This window comes from Merops nubicus, unplaced genomic scaffold (assembly GCF_000691845.1).
Source record: "Merops nubicus isolate BGI_N331 unplaced genomic scaffold, ASM69184v1 scaffold24449, whole genome shotgun sequence".
Lineage (NCBI taxonomy): Eukaryota > Metazoa > Chordata > Aves > Coraciiformes > Meropidae > Merops > Merops nubicus.
In genome coordinates, this window is record NW_008630605.1 from 46,229 (window position 1) to 73,563 (window position 27,335).

The following is a 27,335-nucleotide window of genomic DNA, read 5'->3' on the forward strand; positions in this document are numbered from 1 at the left end:
GCATAGCAGGCCAATATAATTATGCTGGATCACACTTGCAGATCAGCTTGACAACTTGCAACCAAATGAAAGAGAGAACTTGCAGCCTGGCACGGAAGTATCACCAGGGAGCAACCTTTGGAACAGTTAAGCTTGGAAAGGCAGCTGACAGTGAAAGCTGTTTTGTTGTTGTGATTTACATTTCCACTAAAGCTACACCCCAGGAGAATTTTGGCCCGTGTTGGGTGTTTGCAAGCTGGTGAACACAGGATTTGGACCTTCCCCACTGAACAGGTTGCAAAACTTGCCAAAAGAAAATCCTTAGGGAACTAAAAGCTGTAAGCTATGCATTAATATTAGGGAAAGTTGTGTTAATAAGGCAACTACCAATTAATCATTGCCCTAACAGGACTCTTCTGACCTCAGTTTAAGATTTAATCATTATCATTTTGCACAGGATTCACTATGCAAAATAACTAGTGAGCAACCTGCTCCTCTTTCTTCAGAAGCTACATAAAGGGCTGCTGAGGAAACTCATTCTTTCTGCCAACAGTGGCATGGACTTGCTGGGAGCAGTTTAACCTGCTTGAGTGGAACAGACAGAAACTTGAGCATACCTTTCACTGCTTTTATTTCCATTTTTGAACACTGTGCCCTCCTGCCTTGACTGGAGGCTCCTACTTTGTGGTGTCCATAGCAAGAGTATAACCAGAACCAAACTACCTGGCTCCACAAAATGCTCTTCGGGGTCACTGCTCCATTTAGTACCTCTGGGTTAAGTGGAGGCTTTGTGTGTTCTTGCTGGTTATCTTCTTCAGAGACTTTCAGCTTCTCTTCCTCTGCTGAAAGGAGAATTCAGTGATGTGAAATCAGATTCAGTGGTGGTTCTCTGGGGCAGCAGCGTTTGCCAGGAGGGCAGAGCAGGCAGGGGGGGCACCACCAGTTCCACACCTTGGTTTAATCTGCCCTTGCATTTCTACTGGGGCTCTTTCCCAGCACATTGCTCAGACTGTTTTTTAAAATTTTAGTCCAACGTGCACTAAAACCAGACTTTCTTGGTTTCTTGCCTGATATGGATTTAAGAGGATGAGCTTGGGCTGGTTTAATTTAATTCCACATCAATTTTTAAATTCTCTTCCCACTGAAAGGCTTCAGCTTTCCTGGCTATGCTCAAAGTAGCATTTGGCGTAAGTCAAACCCTGCTTGAGACATCTCAATCTATTCAAAATGGTACTGAAAGGAAAAAAGAGCACTGTTGCAAACAGCTTGTGTGTCTTTATCCAAGGCTGAGAACCTTGTGGCTATGAGAGACAAGTTTTGCCTTTGGATCCAGCTGTAACGCTTTAAGACACTGTGATTTCAGCTGTTTTCTCTGTCCTTCCACTCAGTCTGGAGCAGAGCTGGCTCATTCAGCCCTTGTGCCTGCAAACGCATCCAAATTCAGTGAAGATTCAGTTTGAATTGGTTCTTGTTTTGTTGTACCTGAGGCAGTGAAGATGCTTGGAGTTCAGGAGAGAGATGAGATCAAATCTAATCATCTGTGCACAGCAGCCAATTTTATTTCCCCTGTTTGTTGAGCCAAGTTAATTGAAGTTTCATTCAAGCATCTATTCCAGAAAGAGAGTGTTCTTGCTTTGTGTAGTAGAAGAAAGAGTGAATCAGTCAATTGCTTGGACTGTTTGTTCCAGAGGTTAATCACCTGCCCTTGTAAAAACACACGTCTAGTTCATTGCTCCAGTTTGTCTGTCTTCAGCCACCGGTTCTTGTTCCCTCATGCTGTGCTCAGCCACAAGAGACCAGTTCAGCCCCCAGCAAAACATCATCTCCCCTCTTCCTCCCCAGCACCAGGCAGCACGGGTCACATTTATGTAGCTGGGTGCCCCATCAGAGTAGGTTTTGTTAAGGGATAAAATTATTAATTGAATCTCCTCTGTGTCCCAAGTCCGTGATCCTTCTTGGAATCTGCCATCCCATTCACCACAACTTAATCACCAGCCAGGCCAAAAACGTGCTCAGTTTATGACTGACTCCTCTGTGCACTCGTGTAATAATCCTCAGATAAAGTGATCATGAGATTGTGGTACTTAAAGCCAGTGTTTATCTTTCCAGGCACTTAAGGCATTAAGTGTCAGTACGAGAGGAAAATGGAATGTTGGCACAGAGTTTTCAGCAACAAACATGAACTGGAATATTAAGAGGCATGATGCAAGGAGGGCTATCTAGCAGATTTATGTGACAGGGCTTTTGAAGAAGGAAGATTAAGAGAATACATTTAGTAGTGTTTCTGATTTACAGCTCTGGTGTAAGATATACTGCTCTGTGCAGATCAGGGTTGAGATTCTGTATCAGATCACTGCACCCAGGTTAACCCAGTTGCAGTGAGATTCTGGAAGATAAAGGATTCTCCAGAAAGTTTGCTGAAGTGTGTTAGGAGGAGGATACAGCTAGATGCAAGATGCTTCCTGGAAAACAGCTTAAAAGAGAAAGGAAATGGGTATAGAAAAGGATATAGTCCTTCTCTCTAATCTCACTTGTTATTTTAAAATGCTTTTAATAACTAATGGATAACAGAGTAATTTATCCCCTTTTAGCAAGGATATCATTTTATGGTAAAGTTATGATTCTTTTTCTGAAAAAAATACTAATAATTTCTGCATAAGACTTTAAAGGGTTCAGCAAGAATTATGACAGCTTGTTTTTATTTTCATTTGGAATTTGGCAAACCTGAAACATTGAAATTTTAAGTTAAATACACTTTGTTCTCTTTGGCAAGATCACACACCCGTTGTTCCGTTCTAGATGGAGAAGAGGTGAACTTCAGACTTTGTCACAGCAGGCTTTAAGTCTTTCCTGAGCCTTGTGTTCTGTAGTCAGATTTCATACAAGTCTCCTCAGATAAAACTTTTCCTGGTGCATAATGGCCTAGAAATCAATGTGAGAAGTCAACATTCACATGTTTGCAGAAGGGTGATCTCACCACAGCTCCTCTGCTCCCAGAGTCCCTAACTGTGCTGAGGACACCCCTGGGACCTGTTTGATTTCTGATTTTGGCAAAAGGCTTCCATGAACACAACATCAGAATTAACTTCAGTGGGACAAGATTCAACTCTTATTATTTTAAAATCATGTCACTAATATACTTATTGGAGTCTTGCCCTGGGTGTCATAAAACCTCGTTTCAATTGCAGAGGGGTTCAGCTGCTGCCTTGAACAGCTGCATTGCTGTAATTTGCCAATAGGATGTATTACATCCTGATTACAGTTTCTGCTGAGTGATAGGCTGGAATTACAAGGCAGAAATGTGGCTAATCATGATAAAGGAGATAAGTCTATTCATCTACTGCCCGCATTCAATATTTGCAGAACAGATGCTGTTTGTTCCCCTTCGGCTGCATTTACATGGAAATGTGCTTTCATTCTGAAGATGTCTTAAGGTTAATGAGAAACCTTATTGGATGTTGTGATGGGGGAGGGAGGGAGAAAGGTGAAATATCTTGGAAGGTTTCTCCTTGTCTCCCAGCCATGATAAACTTCCACAAATCAATCAGTCACTGTAAGATGAGCAAAAGGAGCTACTCCAGGCCAGAAACAGATGTCTGGGAAAGCTGAAGCGACCACGATTTTAGCAGATGGATTGTCAGCAGAGGTGCAAATCACACTAGGAAAGACTGCACCACTCCTGGGATTAAGGCCTGAGTGGGCTCTGAGTGGCCTTTTACTGCACCCATTCCCACCAAGCAATATGCAGTTTGTCATGCTGCAATTAAACCATCTCTTGAAGTGTTGTGCCTCCTTGGGCCATAAAGCCAAGCCTTAGGTGAGGACTGCATTGACACAGTGCCCCACCATACACCAGGGAGGTCCCAAAAGCCTGTGATCTGGGGCTGGAGGAGGTCTCACTTCACAGCTCAGTCAGAGAGACATTCCACTTCCCCAAGCCCATGGCTCCAGTCTGGGGAAACCTGCTGGAGCTCCCCCAGTTCCCCACCCTCAGCCCCCAGCCCCACCACAGCAGCGAGAGCTGCAGTGCCAGGAGGCAGCAGAACCACACAAGAACAGGAGCTGCTGTCCTCACACCTGGCACGGAGCTTAGAGCTCATCTATAGGTGGTGATTAAACAATGTCCCTTTTTGTGCCACCTCGCGGGGCGCTGCGCTGAGGTAGGTTCTTCCTGCCATGCAAAAAATATCTCAGGGCTCCCTTCACCCCTCTCTGCAGCTCCTGCAGTGCCATGTTGCTAAATAACGGCCAGGATTCGAGCTGGAGAGATTAGGTTGCCCCAGGGGTCCTGGGCAGAGCCTGCTTAGCAGCAGTGGTAATCTGGCATTAGGCACTCTCGGAGCCAGCAGGCTCTAAAAACACCGGCAGGGCACCCACGGGCCACTCCAGCGGGCAGGGCTCTGCCTGCTTCAGCTCTTTGCCTTCTGCCCAGGCCCACGGATGCCTGGGGTGAGAATTTGCTGCTCCCACGTTGCAGCCAGAGGTGACTTGGAGCAGCCTGGCTGCCTCCCATCCTGACAGCATGACTTCACTCCTGGCTACGGAGCCTGGTGCTCCCTGATGGCTGCCATGGCTTCCTGAATGGCTCTTGGGGGGCCACCCCTTCACCCCATCCCTTGTCACCATCTGGATAAGCCCCCCCCCCGGTTTAGGCTTGCTAAAATGAAGTCATCTGCTGCGTCTGAGTGTGTTAATGAAGAAGATTTTGGAGGGTGTTTCTGTCAGCTCTGTCGCTGCCTCCCTGCTAAAAGTGGTGCTGCCTCATAGCTGCTGCACTTGTAGCATGGAGGAACAGAAAATCCTTTGGCAGTTCCAACCAGAAAGCAGCCATTGAAATGTTTCAATCTGTTCCCTGCCAGACACGGCCCCCAGCATGTCCCCCCGAGCCCCAACATACAGCAAAGCTCCCCAGAGCTGTGTGAGGGACACCCCAGGCTCCTGTCCCACAGCCCACCAGCCCGTGAGGAGCAGCGGGTCTCAAAGCCTGATGAAAGGGCTGATAAGGCAAAGCCAGGCTTTGAATGCTGAATGGACACGAAACAGAGCACCCCACCATAGAAAAATTCCAGTAAAAATGGAAAAGATGCTCATGTCTCCTACAGTCATGAGGAGGAATGCCAGGAGAGAGCGTTATCAGCGCTGCTCTGATAAGGTGAGGACTGCCTGTGTTAGGAGGCTGACCCCCAGGCTGGGCTCTGGGGCCCTGCTACACATGGGCTGCTGTTCCTGCTTCAATTCCATGGTAAAAGGCCCTTTCCTAAAGAAGGGTACTGTGCTCCAGGAATGACAGCATGGTCTGGTTTATACTAATCTTTCTGAAACACACTGAGACCTCCTGATGGGAAGTATTAGAGAAAACACAACTATTCTTCATTCTTTCTTTGTCTCCACCACGCTGGGTGCAGAATACAGGACATAGTAGAGTCTCTAATGTGTCTGATCAGAGCATCAGGCACTTTCAGACACTCAGCTACACTGGTGTGCTGTGAAGGATGGTACTGAGGAGGTCTGGAGTCTTAAAACAGAGCCAGTTTATGGCGTGCTACTGTGATATTCCAAGCACGAGATCCCAAACACACCACAAATAACCAGTCAGACTCTTTCACTCTCCATGTCCCAGTCTGTCTTCTGCTCAATTGCTGTCGATTGTTTCTTGTGTTGTTAATTATTAAGCAGGAAGGATAATGCAAGCAAACACAGGGGGGTAAACACCTCTCCAGCCAAGCACCAGCAGACCCCAGAGAGGAGTTTTAGCCTGCAGAGCAGCCGATGAGTTACACCAGGCACGTAGCGTCCCTGTGACAAGCCAAGCTGCTCCTCTTACAGACAAGGGTTTACATAACACAAGTCAAGTCACTCTCTTGAGCAAAATTAAGACCATTTGGTAATGCTGAAGTATAATCAACATTTTAAAAACAAAGCCATTTAATGTCTAATTCAGCTTACTCTTACAGGAGCGATGAGAGGGAGGGAAGCGTGGAATTCTTGAGACACGTTTTGCCCCAACCACTCCTTGGCAGCCACCTGGGATGTGCATTCAGCTGCATGGCCTGGGGTCGGGGCTGGGTGTGTTCCCAAGACATTCTTGGTGACAAAGATAATCTGTTTGACTGAGGGTTTGACAAGCACGGGCTTGATTAATTTGGCTGTTGTTACAGGAACAGGACCATACAAACAAGGGCTCCCCTGTGGGTTTTTCAGAACCAACCCAACTGTGCTCCAGTGAAGCCAGAGACAGTCCATCAGCAATGCTTTTGTACATCTCATCCTGTTTTTTTCCCCACAAAGTTCTTCAGAGCATTAGCAAGATGGTATCACTAGGTAGCCTGCCTGAGAAGATGAAATTGAGGCTGGGAACAAAACAAACCCCCACTAATTCTCTGTTATTAGTATCATTCATTAGGCTATTTTTTTCCATAAGGATTTATCCTGATGTCTTATCACAAATGAGTAATTTCTCCTCTTCCTTTTTTCTCATTTGTAGCTCATGTTGCTCATTGGACATGTAGATGTGGTGCTGAGGGACGTGGTTTATGGGTGGCCTGGCAGTGCTGGCTTAACAGTTGGACTTGATCATCTTGAAGGTCTTTTCCAACCAGAATGAGCCTATGTTTTTATGATTCTGTAATTCTATGATTTATGCAATTCCTGTACTAGCAACTGCAAGGCTGATATTCCTGTGGGCAAAATGGGACCACATGTGCCAGTACACCACAGAGGTGTGTGGAGTATGGGGTTCAGTATGAGTTTGTTGTCTCAGCACCCCACAAAGCTGTCAGACAAAGCTTTAGCATGGTCACTGAAAGAGTCAGGCAAAACCTCAACATCACAAGCTCTTTGCAAAGCTCCTTCTCACTGGTTATGCCTGTTCCTACTGTCAGTCCCAACCATTTCCCTTCTTTCAGGGCAAGTTTTAGTAAGTTCAGCCCAGAACTGTAACACCCCGTGTAACCCTGTGCAGGAGGCTGTAAAACTTCACTCTGAAAGTGTCGCTCTTGCTCCCAAATCTTACCCTGACCTCTCTACATTTACTTTATGTGGGTGTGAAATTCTCTTTGACCTAATTACAATTCCCACTTGGAACTTGGGTGCTGGAAATTTAGATGTAGAGCTGCTGAACAAAAAGTGTGTCAGATGCACTGTGGTCACCTCTGCCTTTCAGAGCAGAGACGAGCAGGCAAGGGCTGCAGGCACTGAGATCATTTTACATTTAAGCCAGTGTTTAATTCTCCTAATAGCCCCAAGATTGCAAGAGCTCAAAGCCTTATACCCAGGATTAAGAGACCTCCTAAATATAGGCTCGTTGTTGCAGGGAAGGTAAAAGAACGACGAAGTCGCTGAGAACTGTTCTTGAAAAACATTTATTTCTGTAATGGGTTTGTAGCACTCCCTCCCAAGCCCCAGTACAACACAGTTTCCCCCCTCACACATAATTCTGGAGGCAATTACCTTTGATGGGAAAAAAAAAAAAAAGCCATACAAAGAAGCCCCCCAAACAAAGAGTCTGGTACCAAACAAACTGTGCCCAGATTATCTCCGGGTGTGTGCTGCTGAAGGTTTCACACCCCAAATGTGAGAGCTGCCGTGCTCCCTTCCTCAGTCACAGCTGCAGGATGGTTCACTGCCTGAAGGCCCCAATGTCTGAAGATGTTGTGTTGAACTTCAGAAAAACCAGAGGGGGGGGACATGGGCAGAGGAGGCTGCTAGGATTCAGCGGCTGCTATTTTTGCAGACATCATTTCAAAAGGAAATCTATGCATTTCAGTTTCACCTCCTGAGCCCCAGCATTAGGAAGGTCAAATACAAACCCAGAGACCAACGTACACAAAATAGTGACCAAGTGTCCACACATTTCTAAGCCCCTCAGTTGACTGTGCCATGATACCTCCAAAAATCAACAAGCCCCCCCACATTCGGATCAAGCTGGATCTTATTTTTAAGAGGGAGGGATAGAGATGCAGCACGTAGCATAGCAACTGTCAAGCAAGGTTTAAGGCAAATTTTTTCCCATTTATGAAGAATCAAATAATTTTTTGTTTGTTCACTTTGTTGTTTAAGCTGTTAACTAACACCTCAGCTGGACATTTAAGCTTAGACAATTCAATCCAAATTCAAATTAAGTCAACTCAAGTTGATCTGAGCCTACGACAAGAAAAAAAATTGTTCCCAAAAATATCAGTCAGAATAAATTGTAAAAAAAAAAAACAACTTAATCAGTATTCAGAACTCCCTCAAAACTTTCTCCCCTCAGAGACCAGGTTGAGCCCAACTACAACACACAGACACGCACGCACAGGAAGAAGGACACAGTGGCAAGCCTCTAGAAACACAATGCTGAACAGGACCAAAGCAGAGCCAAACCTAAGTTCCACAGATGTGAGAGCATGGACAGAGTTATGAGTAAAAAAAAAAAATGGGGAAAAAAAGAAAAACAGAACCCCAGAGAGGGATGTTTTGTAAGGTGGAATGGAAAATAAAAGTCCACTGTATGCAAAGAAAGGGAGTTCTTAGGTGCAGACACAGAAAGCTGGGGGTTTCAGTGGCCTCATCTCTTGGCTGTGTTAGTTGGTTGTGCCTTTCCCCTCCCTTTGAGATCCAGGTGGTGGTGCCAGGAGGTCCCTGCTTTACTCAGTCTGTGCATCATAATTAGCCCCTCCTGCTTTCTTCAGCTCATTCTTGATGTAATCCTCATCCAGCTCTTTGTGGTCACTGATCACAAATTCTTTGGCAAAGTTCTGCAAGAGATAAAGGAGAAGACTGTTAAAAAAGGGAATACTTGTCCCTGTACCTGAGTAAAGGTGGGTTATCCAGCTTCCATGGCTGCATGAGCTGCATCCCCTGATCTACTCTGGTAGGGATGATAAATAGAAAGTAGTGGATGAAGACTAGTGATGGCAAAACCCAAGACTTAACCAGGGAAAATTTTATGTGTCTAATTCTACAGTCACAGTTGCAAGACCAAATCCTACCCTATGCAACAATTCTTCCTAGCAATAAATGCACAGGGCTACATTAAGTCAGGTTTCCTAAGCAGTATGCAAACTAAAAAGCTCACAACTGTTGACTTTCTAACTGCCACTGCCACTCAGCATAATCGTGGGCAAGTCATTAATCCTATCTGTGCTGTTTTTTAGACCCTTCTCCCAAAAAAAAGGAGAACAGTGCTACACCACAGCACACTGCAGTATCATACTTTTCTACTGAAAACCCTGCACGTGTTTTCCCCTTCCTTCCAACCCACAGAGCTTTCAGACAGCACGAAAAACACAAACATCCACTGCACTCTGGGGGGCCAGGGGCAAACTGATGACCAAAACCATGAATTATAATCCCAACAGCCCTGCTGCAATGTCTCAGGAAAGCTCTGGTACTTGGCTCCCTGGGCAGTTTGAGTGCCCTGAAAGGTGACAGAGGCTGCCTGGGAGAATGAGGTGATGCTTTGAGAGAGAAGCAGTCATCTTGTCTGGGTCTCCCTGGCGCTGGAACAGCCTCAGCACGACCGTGGAGGGGGGGTTCTAATTGGTTTCAGACTCAGAGCCATGGGAGAGCTCTTTATTTGGCAGCATCTCAAGGGTCTCCGTTTGGGATCAGAGTCGGCTAAAGGAGGGGGCAGAGAAGGATTCAGCTTGAAAGAGCCTCAGCACCTCTTTTCATGCAGTGGAAGAAGGAAGGGAGAGCAAACCAGCTCCCTCCCCCACGCCAGGCTCCCTGGCTGCAGCTGATCCTGTTTCACACTGTAGGAAATCCTCCAGAGTTGCTGAAGGGGGAAAAATGCTCACAGCAGCTACGAGAGGCCTCATCTGCTCTGCTTCAGTTCAGCAGCAGCTAGACAAACTCCTAAGGATAACAACAGCCTCACAGCACCATTTTGCTCTGTGGTTCAGTGCCTGGCTTCTCTGGTGTGAGGACAGACAGACATTACAGGCACTCGTCCATGTCTTAGCAGAGTTCAGGGAAAAGGGGTAAGAAATTGTTTATTTAGAGAAAAAAAATCGTTTTTTGAAGAGGCAAACTGCTCAAAACATCATATTTGGTCATGCTCACAAGTGTCCTACTTCCAGATCTCCTGTGTGAGATTTTTGCAAAGCAAAGCTCTGGCTAAGACCTAACAAATGATTTTCAACTATTTGATGCTTACCAAGGCATGCTGCCTCTGTGCTTTTTGAGCTGAGCCTTTTCAAGTTCTTTTCTGTGTGCTAACAGGTTTAGCAAATTTTTCCCACCTCAGGAATCAGATTCTCCAGGACTCCCCAAATTGAGTGCTAGCATTTGCCCTGACCAGTGAGAACTGAGGCAGGCCCATGAAATAACTTCTGAGAGGGACTGTATGAAAAACGGGTGCATTTTATCACTGCAGGGAGAATTTCCTTCAATGGCCACTCAGCAGAATCCAGCTGGAGCTGAAATTAGAACTGCAACTGCACCCACGCATGAGCAGAGGGGAACTAAATGACATGTCAAACTCCACAGTTAGCCAGAGGATTTCTGGGTGATGATCTGTGGGCACCAGCCCCTCTCTCATGTCAGTGCCACCGAAACACCTTGGGAGGGTGGAACAATCTCCCCAGGCAGTGGCCAGATGGGTTATGTTCCCAGCCACTCCTAAAGATCCTCTTAGCTGACTGGGCCACCTCTTGTGCCAGATTTGTAGCCTCGTAGTGCAATCTGGGTCACTGCTATTAATAACTCTTTGCTTTATTCCTTTCTGCTGGCAGGTGCTATCAGGGGCTTCTTCAGTTCTTTGCATTGGCTCTTGCCCACCATGATGTCTCATCAAGCCTGGTCCCAAGGGGAGAAGATTCTTTTGGTGAGTTTGCTGCCTGGAACTCCTGATTTCAATATCCTGCTTGACCCTCCTTCAGCCATAGTCTTCCTCATCACTCTGAATTCACTGTTTGAACTACTCCCACATGATTTAATTGGGCCTGATGTCAGCTGGACCAGGCAATAGTTATTATTTGGTGTGACTGTCACCTGTAATTATAAATAACTGGTCATAGCAATCCAGCTCCTGCATGGCACCAGGAAAAACCCTAGCTCCAAACAGCTAACAGCAATGCCACCAGGCATCCAACTTCAGCCAGATTCTGCTCTGCCACCAGATTTCCTGTCTGCCCTTAAAGGCCTGGGCTGGGGCAAGTCCCTGCTTTCTCTTCTCTCACACATACCAGTATCTAAGGCCTCTCAAGGGAACTGCAGAAGTTACAGCTGCCTGAGGCACAGTGCACAAACGATGCTTGGGGCCTTGCTTTACTGACCTGCATCTTCACATCCTCCACTTCCTTCTGTGTTCTCCTCCCCCTGCCCTGAAGCTTTCCACAACCACAGGGAGCCCTGCTGAATTCTAGCCTTTGTATTCACCCCAGAACCACCAGCAGCCTCCAGATAACAGGAACAACGATGCCATTTATCTTTATCACTCTCAGGACACAACATTGTCCACAGCCTCTTTGCTTTGCCTCTCAAATTACTGAGCACTAAAAAGTAAGATTTACTCATGGTTCTTCAATACACCTTTCTAGCACGTGCTTCTCTTTGAGCCTAAGTAGCAGAGGGTCACAATTTTGCAATCCAGCCTCCCGTGTCAATCTCTGTGCAGCATTACAGAAAGAAAAGGCTCCAACCATGCAGGTCAGACTGCAAAAAGTGAGCCTGCATCTCTCCCTGGGAAGTGTGGAATTTGTACAGCAAGCTCAGCCCAGACAACTTTATGGGGGGAAAAAATGGGTGGAGTAGACTTTCCTCCTCTTCCAGGCTCTGAATGTTTAGCATATGGGGCCATAAAATTTCCCTAAGCTGGCCAAGAGAAAATCTGCCTGGTGCAGATACTGTACCATAAGGTCTGCAGAGGCCCTTATAAATCCCAGCATGGGTAGGCCTGAAGCCAGGAGGAAAATCCTTGTATCGTCTGCAGCCACTTGGGTTCTTAGCAGCCAGGGATGGTGCCAGGTAGTTAAGCAGCTTCTTGTGCTTTTATTTACACTGGGGCTTGCAGCAGCCTCCACAGATGTTCAAAATCCTCAGTTCCACTGTGCTTAACGTCACCACTCCCATCCATGGGTCATCTTATTTTCAGTACAGAGGAGATTACATCTCCCATCTTTCTTTTCCAGCATGGTATGAATCCTAGACCTGGGGTGCTGGGGCAGAAAGGACATGTCCTGTGGCTGTAGCAGGGGTGTGTATCTAGCAGGGCTTCTCTGAGTACAAGGAGAGCTATGAAGTGGCAAGTGCCTGTAACAATGCAGTACCTCTGCCCTCTACTCTATGCTGGCTACACCAAGCCTGGTCCTGTTGTTGTCTGTCAGAGTCCAGGCTATCAGCAAAACCCTTCTCTCTACATATACTCCTTGCCAATTTTTACACGGACCAGCAATACAGTACCTCTGCCCTCTACTCTACTCTGGCTACACCAAGCCTGGTCCTGTGGTTGCCTGTCAGAATCCAGGCTATCAACAAAACCCTTCTCTCTACATTTACTCCTTGCCAATTTTTACACGGACCATTTCCAGCCACAGGGAGAAGTAAGCCCAAACCTCTGGCAAAGCAATGTCCCAGCAATGGGAGCTACATTTCAGCTGATCTGCAAATTCTTCCTATCTGTGCTGCTTCCCACTGGAAAAGTCACAGGGCTGGTGTGTCAGACGTGGGGTGATGAGGAGCTGCTTATTCTGGCCTGAGGAAGTTACTTACAGAGTTACCACCTTCTCTAGACTAGGACTAGGAGTTCTTGTAAGTCCATATCCATTTGGTACAGTCATTACAGTAAACCAGAATGGGAAAAACAGTCAAAAAGAACAATTCTGTTTGCCTTTTGAGCAGGATCTCACTCACCCTCCTGAGAAAGATTGTCTCAAAGCCACCGTGACACAGCCATTACCATGAGTTTGATTTCTGACTGCCTCTAACAAAGCCATCAAACCATCTTCTGTGGAGGCCACCCTACTTAACACGAGAAACTTAGTGCAGATACATGGGGTTATAGGAGCTGTATCTGTCCCAGGACCAGCAACAGCAACCCCACAAGTGGGTCCTCCCTGATGAGGTACCAACATCAGCGCAGTGAGAAATCCAGAGGAAAAGGGAAAGGTAACAAAAAAAGATCTGGCCATGAGCTTCAAAGCAGGCACTCAGTAAACTTGTTGATAGCACTAAAGCCAGGCAAATTCCTCACCAAAAATAATGAATAAAATGCCACAAATATTTGCTCACAGGAGCAGGGCTGTTTTACCCTGAATATGATTTAGGCCAATAATAGAGCACATGACTTTGTGGGGGTAGGAGTGCTGAAGAAAACAGAGAAGAGTCAAAATTCATGGAAAATAAAACAAACTGGCAAAAGCTGGGCAGTCTCTTTGCTGAGACAGCCTTGCAGGGGAGTTCAGTCCCATCAGGAAAGAGACCTCCATGCTGCCTAAGGAGGGGTTAAAATCTCCTGGTAGGAAATGCAGTCATGATGGGCCACAAGTTCACAGAGAGGAAGCAACACTCAGAGAAAAACCAAGTCCTGTTGTTGGTTCTTCAGCATTCACATCAAAACCTGAGCACTTTGGCACCAGTTGTTCAGAGGACACAGGTGCTGTGGGTTCTGCAGCACGTGTGGCTCACTGCAAACCTCTGCCAGTTCACCCACAGGCACAGGAGAAGACACACTACTGCTGATGACAACAGAGATGCAGCCTGGTAGTTTAAGTCATCCAGACTTACTGCTTCATAGAGTTCCCCAGCTGTGAAGTTTAGATCATTCTAAGTCTAGGTTTAGACTAGAAATCAGCTCCCAAACCCCTTCAGCTACAGGCTGCAGAGCAGGGGACATTGTGTGCTACTATTTCCCAGCCCTACAGGTCTGTCCTTGGCCTAGACAGAACCTCAGTGGAGAAAAGATGAGGCAGTGCTTCACCTTACCCAGTGTCTCCATTTACACAGGAAGGTCTCTGCACATTAGCACTTGGCTACACCCTCAAGCAGGTACAGAGAAATACTTGTTCCCCATCCTGGCCTTACTTCTAACCTGCTCTCAGCTCAACTCCTTGGACCAAGTCACAGGCTTGATCCCAGATTTCCAGATGAGGTAAAGAGGAAAGGAAGAAAAACAAATGGTTGTGGAAAAAAAAGGACCTGGTATGTTCCTTAAATGCAAAATGCATTTTTCTACAGCCCCAAATAAATACAATAAATACAAAACTCACTTTCTAACAACATGAAATAAGCAATAAGGATAGTTCCAAAATAAGCAAGAAGACCTGACTCAGAGCTAATACCAATCAGGAGAACCGTGGCTGTTTGCACCAGCTGAGATCCATCCCTGTGATTTTACAGTTATTACAGCTAAAAATCAATTGTCCTTTCTTCCCGAGAGGTTTTCTGGCAGCCTCCTCCACTGACTATCAGCACTGCTTCCCAAGCCACCTCCCTGTGGATTTCCCAGCACCTGCTCCCCCTTCCAAGGGAGGAATACAAAAGCCAGGGCAACCCAGCTTTGTCATATTTCATCCTTTTGTTCACCAGCCCATAATCTGCTCTTCAAAAGTTAATATCCCCTATGTTTTCCTTATGGCAGGTGCTTCCAGGAGACCATTACTAATCACCATGTGTGAACAGTCTTTATTCTGCAGAAGCAACACGGTGGGTTTGGCTTGCTAGGCAGTATTCAAGCTGAACATCTTTCACTTTGAGTGTCTCAGTGGAAGAACAACATTTATTGGTGTTCAGCTTTGAGCAGAGCTCAACCATAGCTCATCAATGTGTCTGCAACACAGCAGAGAATATAAAGCAAGGCTTCCCTCACACTGGAGCTTTGGGCTTAAATAAAGAGCCACAGTTAGCTTTTGCAAATGTTACAGCAAACAACCAACCATGTTTTTCTACCTTTGGCTCACATCTCAAACAGTCTGAGATCAGAAGCAGTGAGGTGACTGGGAATGTACTTGAAGGTCAAGAAAACTAGTAAGAGTGAAATAGCTCTGGGATAAATTCCCTCCACTAAATTTCAGTTGGACTTTCTTGTCCTCTCTTGTTTTGACAGATTATGTGCAAGGTTACGTGCATGCAAAGAAGAAAATAGTTCTGCTTTTATCCCACTCCACTCAGAGGGATTCAGTTGCACACGTAGAACTATTCAAAATAGTTGCCAAGAGAATTTCTTATGGGAAGGAAATGACATCTGAAACCCTTCAGAAGTGCTTTGGAGCAGGTTGTAGACATGGTTGCTCAATAGAAGTGTATTAAGGCCAAGTTGTATTGTTTTCATATTGTAGTACAGATTAATTGGAACATGAAAGCTTTTAAGTAACAGCCAAGAGCAGTTAACATTCCACCCAATTATTAACTCATACAGACTTCTAATCAACAATGAAACAAGGGAAATTGCAAATTATATGGAACAGACCTGAGGGACAGATCTTAGAACAGCATTCAGGAATGCTCTCCAACTCAACAGGAATAAATTGTCTAAACATCTTTTTTTAAAAAAATCTTGGGTTTAGTGACTCTTCTATGAGTCAGTCACTAGCACTCTATAATTTCATCTCCAGCTACAATTGCCCAGGTTCAGCTGCTTCACGTGAACAGAGCTTTGCTTTCCTCTCTCTCAGGTGTCATTAGGGAAGTTGCTTTTCATTGGGTCCCTCTGCATAGTTGTCATTTTGAAATATTTAGCTCCAGTGCTGATCTTCTGGAAGGATTAAGAATTTATTATATTCTTCATACTTCTCATCTAAATATAATCTTCTATATCAAACTACCAGTGAACTGAGGGGGATTTCATTCTTACCTTTCATATTGTCTTATTGGGAGTTTTCTTTACCTAGGCAAGAACACAATTTCTGAGGGACATTATTTCAGGGGTCAGCCTGCTCTCTAAGCACATAAGAAAAGACCATTTCATAGGTGTTGGAGAGGTGGCCCAAGGTTTAGCTGAAAGAGCTAATCTTGCTTTGAATACCTCTGCAGAGGAAACATGGTCACCATTAGCATCTTCTCTGTTAAAGTCAGCTTTCTGGCAGCAGTTCTTTTCAGCCTTCCTTAATTCCCTTCTCTCATGGCTGTTGCTTGTTTCCACTCACTTAGGCTGAGCTTGGATCCCACAGTGAGTCCAGCCCAGAGCACCCAATTTGGGTGAAGCCCTTCCAAGGTGTGTACTAAGCACATTTCTCCTTTTCCCTGATACGCCCAATGCCAAACAGAAGACTATTCAAATCTAGTTAGCTATTAAGAGCTGTTGGTTAATTGGTAGAGATAGGGACTTCAGACTTTAGCTGATTAGGTCCATGAATTCATTGTGCAGACACAAAAGGCCTCAAGAGAAGTTTAAACAAGGGCGTGGGTTTTTCTGTTTAATTTTACCTACTTAACTTAATATTGCCTTGTTCCCTACCATTCCATATTATATTATTTCCATATCAAGGAAGGAGATGGGAAATATCTTAATGGTGGTGAGTTGGGGAGGGCAGATATTCCCAGCTCATTAAATAGTTAAGACTGCCTAAAGCTCAGAGATGCTTCTTTATGCCTGAGTGCTCAAAGGGCAGATGTTAAGTCTTCCTAGCAGGAAGACAGGCAATAGGAAACTGTCTTCTTTTTAAAGGATTAACTCCTAGGTTGAAGGATGATCCAATCCTTCCCCCTCTCTCCCCTCCCGCTGTTTGTGGAGCGAAAAGCGCCAAGAGCAGGTGGTTAGAAGCAGAAGGAAGAGGTTACCTGTACTACTTCTTTGACCAGGGTCTTGTCGGTCCCAGTTTTGGCTCTCTGCAGGCCACTGACATCCTCCCCAATCCAAGTGATGAGGGCAAACTTGACTCGCTTGCTCATGGCATCCCCGGTGGTGAATCGGACAAAGCCGAACAATCGCACGTCATCTGGAGAGACAGAGCAGAGAGGATACAATGATTAAACCCAGAAACATCCCTGCCTTGCCATTTTCCAGGGGGAGGCTGTTGCTCTCAGCTTAAAGATCAAGCCCAGGCACTGATCCTGTGCTACAATAACGTGGCTCAGGATTAACAGGGCGATACAGGGGCTTTGCTCATGCCCTTTGCTTGCAAGGTGCACTTTGCCAGTGTTAGGTCTGCCTCTCCCTGGGGTGCTCTGAGTTACTGGGAGGAAACTGGTGGTGCCTCCCACCCCACCCCACGTTAGTGTGCTGCTAGTGAGTCTGGAAATGGCTAAAATACAGTCAACGAGTAATTCAAGAGCACAGAGCTAGCCCCAGTTACACGTTCAGCCAGATCATTCATCTGCAGGTCACTGGCCAAGAAGGGAAGAAAGTGATTTCCCAGTGTCTCTTTCTTTCTTACAGGATAGCAGGATCTTTAAGGTCCCTTCCAACCCAAAACACTCTGTGATTTGGGTCACATTTTATAACACATACCCAGCAACTGGTCACTGTGCAAATTTGATCCTTTCCCCACCTTCCCTTCAGCCACATTTCTGGCTCACTTGACGCAGGAGTTTACAAGAAAGAGGGGAGAAGGAGGAGCAAAAGAAGAATCTGCAATTACTTCCCCAGATTTGTTTTTCTTCTGAAGCCCTGTAGAGAAAGGCCTTGGCTTTCAGAACTGTTCAGATCTTTGTTTCACAGCTGGCTTTTGCTGTATCTCTCCAGACTGCACTTCTTTAGTCTGGCCATGTGTGTAAAAACCTTGTCAGCTCCTTGTCTCGGAGAGTTCGTTCCTCCCTTGCAGGGTGACTCATAAACCAAGGCAGTTGGACGCCTTCACGATCACAGGCACTCAGCAAGCGTGTGACACCATCCACTCACATCCCCAGCCCTGGTGGCATGCGTGACGTTGGAGCTTTCAGCCAGGACTGGCAGAAAAGCAGAGCAGATGGACAGTTGTGCAATCGTGGAATATACCTAATCATAGCTACTTCATCTGTTATAGGTCACTCAAGACCTTCTAAATCAAATGAGACGACTCAAAATAGAAGAGCAAACTTGCTGCTGGAAAAGAACCGTGCTAATCCTGGTTACACTTGTTGTGACCAGTTCAACATGCTTTAGAGTGGGTTATTTGCTGTCCTGACTACTGCCAGGTGAGAACACAGGCTCCAGGTGTAGCAACGTTTGCCAACATCCTCATCCTTGGATATGTTACAGCACGCTCCAGGGATGGTCAGGACAGCCTCAGGAGCTCCAGGGTAAGGGTAGAAGCAACTCTAAATTGCTCATCCCTAAAAATTTAAGCTGCTAAAAATCATTGCAAAAAAAAAGAGGGATTTTCTCTGGAATCTGACAGATCTCAGAGCTTCCTTAACGTTTTGTTTTGCCAAAGTGTGAATAAAGACAACTTCCTCTTGATAAAAGATAAGTTTTTAAGTCTGAAACCCCCACCCCATGCTCTCCCTGGTTTGTTCTCTGTATTTTTTTGCCACTGATAGAGGACTACGGGGGAAAAGGGAAAATGTATGTGGGGAGTGTGAGCCAGTCCAGTGTTGAAAACAAACCTCTCTGAAGATTTCAAACTTGAAACAAAGAGAAGGGAAGAGATCTTACTCAGAAATAAAATCAACATGTGTATCTGGGAGGAAACCATGCATCTCAAAGGTGCAGGCAAACAAAACTTCTCTCTCAGGTAACCTATTCCTGGCAAGCACAAGAAACACACGGAGAGACTCCTGTTTCTGCCAGTAAATCCTCTTCCCAAGATTGATTAGAAGCATAAACAAACCGACAGCCAGGAAATACCCAAGGTGAAGAGAGACAGTAAATCCCCTAACGTTACTATTAACAGTTCTGTGAAAAAACCTTGCTTTCCCAGATCTGCCAGTAAAGGAGGCCACACTCTGCTAAGAATTGTGCTGGGGTTCCTATGGGAACACAGGGCTGGAAGGCACTTTAATGTCACCAAGTCCTGGCCCCCACTACACTGTAACTGTGCCACAGCCCTTCCCATGGACCCGTCTCTTTCCACCTTGAGTATGTAGGTTTTTCATCCCTGCCCCTTCCACCAAAGGCTGTTACAGATTTCAAAAATGCCCCTTTATAATGAATATAATGCCAAAATATAGTGAAGGTGAAGAATTCCAAATTTTTCTTCAGTGCTTTTTCATAGCAGTGTGGAAAGGAGGTTGAAGGAATTTATCTGTCAGCATGAACTTTAACTGGACATGAACCCACAGCTCCCTGGCAGCAGCAGGATTTCCTTCTCAGCAGAAGAGTTTGAGTGTTTTTCTGTGCTGTCTGAAAGCAGCCTCATCCGTGGCACTGCACAGAGCCAAACCCAGCAATTTCTCATGGGCTTTGAGCTGCTAGATCACCTACTAAGTGACTATGAGCAACTCTTACTTCATCATGTTAAGTCCCAATAAGCTTACTGAGCACCTGAGGTTAGATGTGGGGCTCTGAGTCACCATTTTGGGCAGGATTTACTTGGGGGTGGTTTACCTTTGGGGCTTGAAGGGTTACACCCGAGCTGTGTGCTTTCTCCTCCTGCCTCCCCGTGGAGGTTGTACCCCCAGAGGAGGCAGAGCAGGCTCTTCAGCTGCCACAACGTTCAGCCCAGTGTGTTTAATATAAACTCCCAATACGTGATGCTTTAACTTGATGTGCCAGTCTGTGAAGTGCAGAAGCTGAGGAGCACTTCAGCAGCTGCAGAGAAAGCCAAGAGGGAATGTGAATTGGAGCCCTTAGCAATTAGCATGTCTCTTTTCCTAAAAGGACAACAGGGACAGCCGTGGAGGGTTCAGCCTGGATATGAGCCCTGCCAACTGCAGGTCAAAATCCCTGAGCAGAAGTGGTTGAGTTTCACAATTAGTCTGAAGCATGTTCAGAGTGATAACGGGATCAAAATGCAAGTTCTTTTATGCTCCCAGATTTCCTCTTTCACAGTTAATTAGTTCTGTCCTGCCAGATCCCCTCGCTGCTGTGCTGGAATCCTCAATGCCATCAGTGCCAACAACTCGAGAAATCTCGAGGCATTAATATCCACACACACCTCCCCACAAGCCCTTTGCACACAGACACACTCAGGGTGGTTTTAGGAATTTGCTGGGTGCTTGGGGGAGTGTAACAAATCCTAGGGAGATGGCAGATGTCCCTCTGAAAGAGGAAATCCTGCCCAGCTCTGCACAACCACCTTCCTAGTCACTAAGCCATGAATTTCAGGGCAAAGAGAAGCAAATACTAGGTCTGGGTAGAATGGAAATAACAGCTTTATTTGAGGTGATCTCACAAGTTATAAACAGTAGGCATTAACAACATTAATTCCTACTAATATCACTACTCCTTTAACTACTGTTGTACAGCCTGACAATGGGCCTCCACAAACAATGAGAAGTACAACCAATGCCTTAATGGCCATCACTTAGGAATTTTCTCCAAATCATTTATTTATCAGTAGGAAGGATTTTCCAAATATACTGATTAAGCTTCCCTTGGCTGTCAACAAAGCTTGATGCCAAGCTGCAGAGATTTCCCTGATGGTATTCACCTCTTTTTCATCCACTCAAACCCTTTGGTTCAGCTGAACTAAAAAATTCCCCATCAGATTAAAATGCACTGACTCATCAGGGGGAGATAATAGCTGCAGGAAAGAAACACACTGTCAAAAGCTTCATGGTTCTGAGTCTTAGGGCTCTGCGTGGCCAAGGTAAGGCCACCACTGCTCCCAGCTTCACCTGCCTGCTCAGTCAAGGTCACGTCCAGCAAGGCAGCCCATGGAATGATCTGCCTTTGTGTTCTGCCCAGCAATGAATTACTGATGGCACGTGACAGCTTTCATGAAGGATTTATGTTGTTTGTTTTAATTAGGTTCATTTTAGATTAATTTGTCAATTTTCTGCCTCTTCAGTCACCCCTGTGGTCCCGTGGCTAGAAGTGCAGACAGAAAACCTTCCCTACCTCTCACTAGACTGGTTTTCCACTCTTTAACCCCATCCTGAAGCCTGTCTATCTCTGAGGCACTGCTGCTGCCCTGCACCATGCAGACATGGCCATTACATCACCTAAACCAGCTACTGAATGTCTGAGCTCAGGACCAGAAGCGCAGCTGCAGCTGGGGCACCAAACCTTTTCCATGCAACCCCAGGCTGCCCGACGTGAGTACAGGGTGCTTGGGACACAAGGGCATGGGGAGGATCATCCCACACGACTTCTCTGGCTTTCTCTGGTCCAGGGAAGCCACCAGCAGCATTGCATCAGAATGAGTTGCTGCTACCCCAGTGACTGTGGTTCTGTAGTAGTCTCTCTCCTGCCCTGGGCATATACAGGGGGGCAGAGTGGGAGGAAACAGGGGATCCAGCTTGTCTTTGTTCCCCTTCCCTGAAGGAAGGACTGGTTGCATCAGTTGTCTGAAAGTAAGGGCCAAGCAGGCCCCAAAACAAAGTGAATTCAAAAGATGTAACCCTCTTACCTGCTCTTACACCTAGCACAGGCTGGTGAAATGCAGCCCCCCAGCCATGCTATTTGAATTAGGCATCACAAAACCAAACAGCATGCAAAGAGGTGCTATTTCCAAGCAGAACTCAACCTGATGAATTAATCCCACAAAAACGAACGAGAATATTCCCTAAATCAACCTCCTGTCCTTTGCAAGGGACAGTCTAAGCCACAGCTCCAGCTGGCAGCCAGGAGATCGCTGTCAAACAGGGGCCCCTTCAGCTGACCCCCCACCAGCACCTTCACAGCGAGCAGGGGGGCACAGGGGCAATGTGACATTCCCAGCAGCCACCCACAGCCCCAGGTCTTCCTTCGGACACTAAGGGAAAGCAGGCAAGAGGGGCCTTAAAGAGGAAAAACAAAAGCAGTAGGAGACTGATTTACAAAGCCCATTTTAGCAACTTAAGATGTAGCCAAATACAGATAAGCACCTATCTCATTATACGTCCTCGAGCATTTTTACAAATCTTTCCTACAACCCAAGGTGCCAACGTAATCTTGGTGATCTCTCAACTCTGAGCTCCTAAATTTTATATGCAGGCCAGGCTTTATACAATAATTGTTATAAGCCCCAAAGAGCTTGCATGTGTCTTAGGAGCCAATTCTATTTCTGTTTTCTTCCTAATATTTATGTCAACCAGAAATTATTTTATAGGGGCATTTATTCCAGACCAAAGATTTTCAGTTCTTCCTTGTGCTGAATGCACAGCGTGGTTTTGGTTTGATCTTTTCAGACACTCGAATAACTCTCCCGTTTCATGCTGTCACTGCAATTATTTATCTGGACTGAGGCTTGCCAAATAAAAGGCTCATTCTTTCTTTTGTCAGAGATGCACTGAAAAACAACCGTTCACATGTGGCATGGGGGGGAAGCAGAGTCTTCCGACCTCCCCGTGGCCGGCTGGCAGGATATGCACTGTACAGAAAGGAAAGCAAGGCCCAGACAGAGACAAAGCAACGCTCTGCTGCCTCGGGATGCAGGAGCAGAGACAAGCTGGCCCGGGCAGTCAGCTGGGGCTGACACACACAAAAGTTGAAGCGGATGTTTTTGACCCGACTTTGAGTTCAGGATCTCAGTTGTATGTCATTCTACTCAGCTACAGCATCACCAGCCAAGTGAGGAGAGTCTGAAATTAAAAACAACAACAAAAACCCCACAAGAGCTTTCACATCCTTCCGTACAATAACCTTCAGCTGTTATCTGTGTTTCTGGCTTCGAACCCACCAGCTCAGCTGTTTTTTGTAGCAGTGTACCGATGGCACGTCCTACTAAACACCAAATTAATGCTGTGCCTGGATCCACGCCATCTGCAGAGGCAAGAGCTGGAACTGTGAAGTAAAATGGATCAAAAGCCTTGAATTAAGTCCTTGTTTAATGCAGAGGTAATCTGTGCTGTTAAGCCCAACCAGAACAGTCCTTAGCCAGGAGACAACAGGGGGTGTCTACACTGTGTGTTTGATGACCCTGACACAACTAACGTCCTCAGCTTTGGTCTCCAGACTCCTCGTGTCAGACAAAGCCCAGTATGGCCATGTATGGTGGTCATCACACAGGACTGCAAGGGGAAGTACCACCAGAAGCCACCTCCTAATCATATAAGGACTTCACTGTGCCAGTATTTTAAACCAGCCTCCTTGACTTGACTTTATGCTAGGCTGGTGGAGAGGAGTTCAGAACATCTGGGGCTGGTCTTTAGAGGACAGAGAGGACTACTTCCTGAGACTAAAGCAATGTCTGCTACCTCCCAGGAAAAGTGTTTGTGTCGTCTTGTGGCCTGAACAGACCTTGACAGCAACTGGTATGCAGAAGTCCAGGGTTCAGGCTGTGTTTGCAGCATGATCCTGGGACCTTGAACAAAAGGGCACTGAAGAAGCTTTTCTTCCTTTAAGAGCTGCAATTGCTGTCCCCAAACAACAGAGTGGGAAAAGGATGATAGGTTGATGATACAGTTCCTTAAACTTCTCTGCTAATCCACAAAGCTTAGTAAAGGGCTTAGGAAGAAGAAGCCTCCACCCCAGGCTGTGGGACACGAAGGTATCTGAGAGTGATGAAACCTGCCCAAGGCAGAGCGGGTGCAGCAGCAGGTCCAGGCTCAGCCTACAGAGCATTGCTGGAGGTTTGCAGAGAGCTGGTTCCTAACATCCTCTTTTGAAACTGCTACTTTTTATACTGCTACTTAAAAGACCAACTTTGTTTTTCTTTGTCCTCAACCACTCTCATTCCCCGAGGAGCTTTGCAGACTCAGTAATGGGTTGGGCCGTGGTCTGTATGAAAAGGGTCATGTACGGGGGAAGAAAAAGCAAAACCACAACCCTGCTCCCAACAGCCCCCTCCAGCCTGTGCTAACCTCTGTCACTGCACAAGGCAGGATATCCACCACAGGCAAACGGCTTCCAAAGTGGTACAAAAGACCTTCTTGGTCTGAGAGCCACATGAGTTCATGCACACTGACACAGCCTGCTCTGTAATTTAAGGCCCTGGAGGGAAGCAATATGTACCACATGCTGAAGGGCTTTTAGTAAGAATGGTTATTAAAGAAAGTGGGGGACTCGGATGTTTCCCACTCAGAACAGCACTGAAATAGATGGTGCAGAAAGCAGAACAGAGCAAGAGCTGACGGAGGGGCCTGGTGACACTTTGCACGCTGAGGGTTTCAATTCCAGCTCCTGCTCTCACCTCCAACCACCAAATTATGCTCAGCTTCTACCAGAGGCAGTCGCAGTACTTTGTGGTTTTCAGGGCAGTGTTTCTCACAAAACAGGAATTCAAAACAAGGAAGGAAGTTTATTCTGATGCCAGTTTTTTTAATCTTTTAATCACAGTTTCCAAAGCTGTTTGCATTGACAGTAGCTCTTCTTCCTTCCAGCAAAACGTAGAAGGAGATGGGGTATGGAGCAGGAGAGATGTGGCAATAGGAAGGAATAATATTTAGCAGCTCTTCCCATCCCTTCCAACTCTTTTTTACCAACTTTGTTTCAGTAGAAATATTTGAACCAGCCCTACTTCATGGTAACACTTGGCACTCTTCTTCCAGATGGAAAAGAGAGCTCTAACTTCACTGCTGGCACGAGCCTCCTTTTCTGACCACGTCCACAGTGGTCCAGGGGAAGGGCTGCTGGACAGATGGAGGCACTGAAACGTGCATCTCTGGCTTCCCCAGCTGCTGCACCGTGACTCGTGGGTGGAGGAAGAGCCTTTCCAGCACTGAGACCAGAACTCAGTACCTGAGGTTGCCTAGCTCTTTAAGCCTCCAACAGCTGTGCTCCAGAGGTAGGCTTAAGGATAACCTCTTGCCCCTGGTCTGCCAAGGAGCAGCCCGTACCACGGCACATGAGATGGAATAGTGAAAGATGGAAAAAGGAAAGGGAGCCATGGCCCAGCTCTAAGGGATTTAGTTCCACATTAAAGGCTAACAATAGGCCGCAGTCTACCCACAGATGCCCTTTATTTAACTCTTTCCTTGCCCTGCTTATGCCCAAAATATGCAAAATTTCCTTTTTTTTTTTCACTGTAAAAATGCTTTGGTATTGGAGCCAGCTTGGCACTTGGCTGGTATAAAGCAAGGTTTCCTTAAACTCTGCCTGGTTTAATATCCTGTTTATAAATAAGGGTTTGTCACATGTGAATGATGGCAAGAAAACAAAACTTGCCATTTCCAAAGTGCAGTGTGTGCCTCCAGCAGTTGTTACACTCATCCTACCCAGCCCAGTCGCTGCCTGCTCTCTGCCAAAGCCCCTCTGCCTGCCTAGCCTCTGGATAAAAGTATTGCCTTTGCTACAGAAGGGAAGGTAGGAACTGTTCTTGAGAGGCTGCCACTGCAGACAAAACATTAAAAATCAGATAAAATAAGGCAAGGTCTCTTTAAAAGCAAGGAACAAGAATAAACGGGGAAGGTTCCTCTGCAAGCCTCAGATGTCTGGGGACGCAGGAGATGCTCAGTTATCTTGGTCACAAGAGGAGACAGAGAACGTGGCACTCAGAGAGTGAAGCCACTGACCTCCCAAGAAAACAACTAGCCCTTAAGATAATGTTGGCGTGAACTCCAGAAGTGCTGAGCCCTGGATTTCCCCCTATGCCAGGTTATTGCTTTTATCCCTGTGTTGCCATTAAAGAAGAGTTGAGCGGGAAGGAGTTTTTGCAGTCCAGGATGTCAGCTCTTCTGGCATCAACTACAAGAGGATCCTTTCCAGTTCTGAGTATTTTCCCTGCAAAGGTCTCCAGAACAGCTGGAAACGAGTGGCTGTGTTAAATCCCAGTAAGACCCCACTGCAAATGTCATAGCAGAGCAGTCTGAACAGCCTTGATTTAGTGGCTGCATTCCAAGGGCTAAAATGCACTTTTCTGCTGTGATATTTATTGATTGATGAGATGGTCCTGCTCTCATTTAAGTTACTGGGAGTTCTTCCCTTCAACTCAGTAAAATAGAGCCAAGCCCTAGGACTTAACAGACCAATCTGGACAGTCACTGGTGTTTCAGTAGCTGTGGAACTCTCACTACAGTGCCTCTAGGACTTGCCCCTCCTTGAGAAGGGAGAGACTTCTCAATACACAGTTCCTTCACAGTGCAGACACCAAACTCTAAAAATGCAGGTTAACCAGAGTACTTGATTGTGGAGTAACTAGGTGAGTGAGGAAGACTTTGTTATAGCCCAGGATTAGTTCCAAATGCTTCACATCTGTCCCTTGGAGACATTGTTAAATGGCAGCCAAGATAGGAGGCAAAGCTAAACAATTCCCCCCTGGAAGTTATTCTGAGAAAAATCAAAGCCTGCTTTGCTAAAATACGTCAAAAGTTAAGATCAGATGAAGTGAAATAGTCCTCACTTCACTTCCATTTCCCCCAAGCTTTGTTTCTCCTGTTAATGTTCTACCACCGACAGTTAAACAATCAACTGCCACGTTTAAACCTACAGCCGCAACTGTTGCGGTTGTGCAACACCACGGGAGCGATTGTTTTCGGGGCTCTATTGTTCCAGCCACATAACCACTCTCTGCTCGGGTTTCATGTTCTTAAAAAATCCGAGCAAACCTTCTAACCGTAGTTACTTCAGTGCTCTGGATACAATTGGCAGGCGGACTTTGTTGCAGAACGATCTGTGTGACTGCATCACTTCAGCCACACAAACAGTCCTGGCTGTGCAACGGCAATGCTACACAAGGAGGCTGTTGCTAATCAAGCGTTTTGTCTTGTTTATAACCACGAAGTCATGAAAAATTGGGCAAAAAGGAGGAAAAAAAAACCCCCAAAAGACCTTAAGTCTAGGGGTGAGACAAAGGACTGGCTGGACTATGGACTTCAGTGAGTCACGAACCCGATCATGCAGGACAGGGCAGCACTGATTCCAGTTTACCCAAGTTTTCTCCCATCCCTTCCCCCCTTGCACCGGGCAGCAAGAAACCCAGTAAGGTGCCAAAGGAATCAAGATGGAGCTTACCTGTACACTTCCTTTTAAAGGTTTCATAGTCTACCCCTTGGTCTCCAGGGACGATTGTAGAGCCGTTGTATTTAAAAGTCACCCTTTGGGAAGGGGAAAAGAGAAGGGGAATAATACAGTTAACAGTCAGCCTTTGGGAAGGGGGAAAGGGAAGGGGAATAGTACAGCTAGCAGTCACCTTTTGGGATGGGGGAAAGGGAAGGGGACTAGTACAGCTAACAGCCACCCTTTGGGAAGGGAAAAGAGGAGGGGGAGAAGAACGTACCGTAAATAACATCCTCCAGGAAGGGGTAAGAGGAGAAGGGGAATAAACTAGGTCTACAAAAGTCACCCTTTCGGGAGGGGGGAGACAAGAGGAGCACCGCCGCCTGTCCGGGGCTGCCGGCGGCCACCTACCAGTTCACCTCGGTGGCATCGTCCCTGACGAGGTTGTACGCCTCCCTGCACGCCTCCTTGTCGATTTTGGTGGCCATGGGGGCGACCGGCCGCGCCGGGGCCGGGAGGGGAGAGGGGAGGGAGGGGGAAAGCGCGGAGCGGCGCGGAG

At 46.4% G+C, this 27,335-nt stretch overlaps 1 protein-coding gene across 1 annotated transcript; it reads right to left on the reverse strand.

Moving 5' to 3' along the window:
• Window positions 1-8,190: 8,190 nt before the first annotated feature.
• Window positions 8,191-27,270, reverse strand: COTL1 (coactosin-like F-actin binding protein 1). Its single transcript, XM_008947372.1, has 4 exons — window positions 27,188-27,270; window positions 26,792-26,874; window positions 16,678-16,835; window positions 8,191-8,714 (listed from the first exon to the last, which is right to left on the reverse strand). Exons 1-4 carry the CDS (start codon window positions 27,262-27,264, stop codon window positions 8,604-8,606), a joined length of 429 nt encoding a protein of 142 aa, XP_008945620.1. The 5' UTR covers window positions 27,265-27,270; the 3' UTR covers window positions 8,191-8,603.
• Window positions 27,271-27,335: the final 65 nt, after the last annotated feature.

Excerpts from the sequence above, each read along its gene's own strand:
- COTL1 (XM_008947372.1), bottom strand. The coding sequence starts at position 27,264 with ATGGCCACCAAAATCGACAAGGAGGCGTGCAGGGAGGCGTACAACCTC. Across the intron at positions 26,875-27,187 it reads GATGCCACCGAGGTGAACTG|GGTGACTTTTAAATACAACG; the intron begins GTAGGTGGCCGC and ends CCCTTCCCAAAG. Across the intron at positions 8,715-16,677 it reads TGGTCAAAGAAGTAGTACAG|AACTTTGCCAAAGAATTTGT; the intron begins GTAACCTCTTCC and ends TATCTCTTGCAG.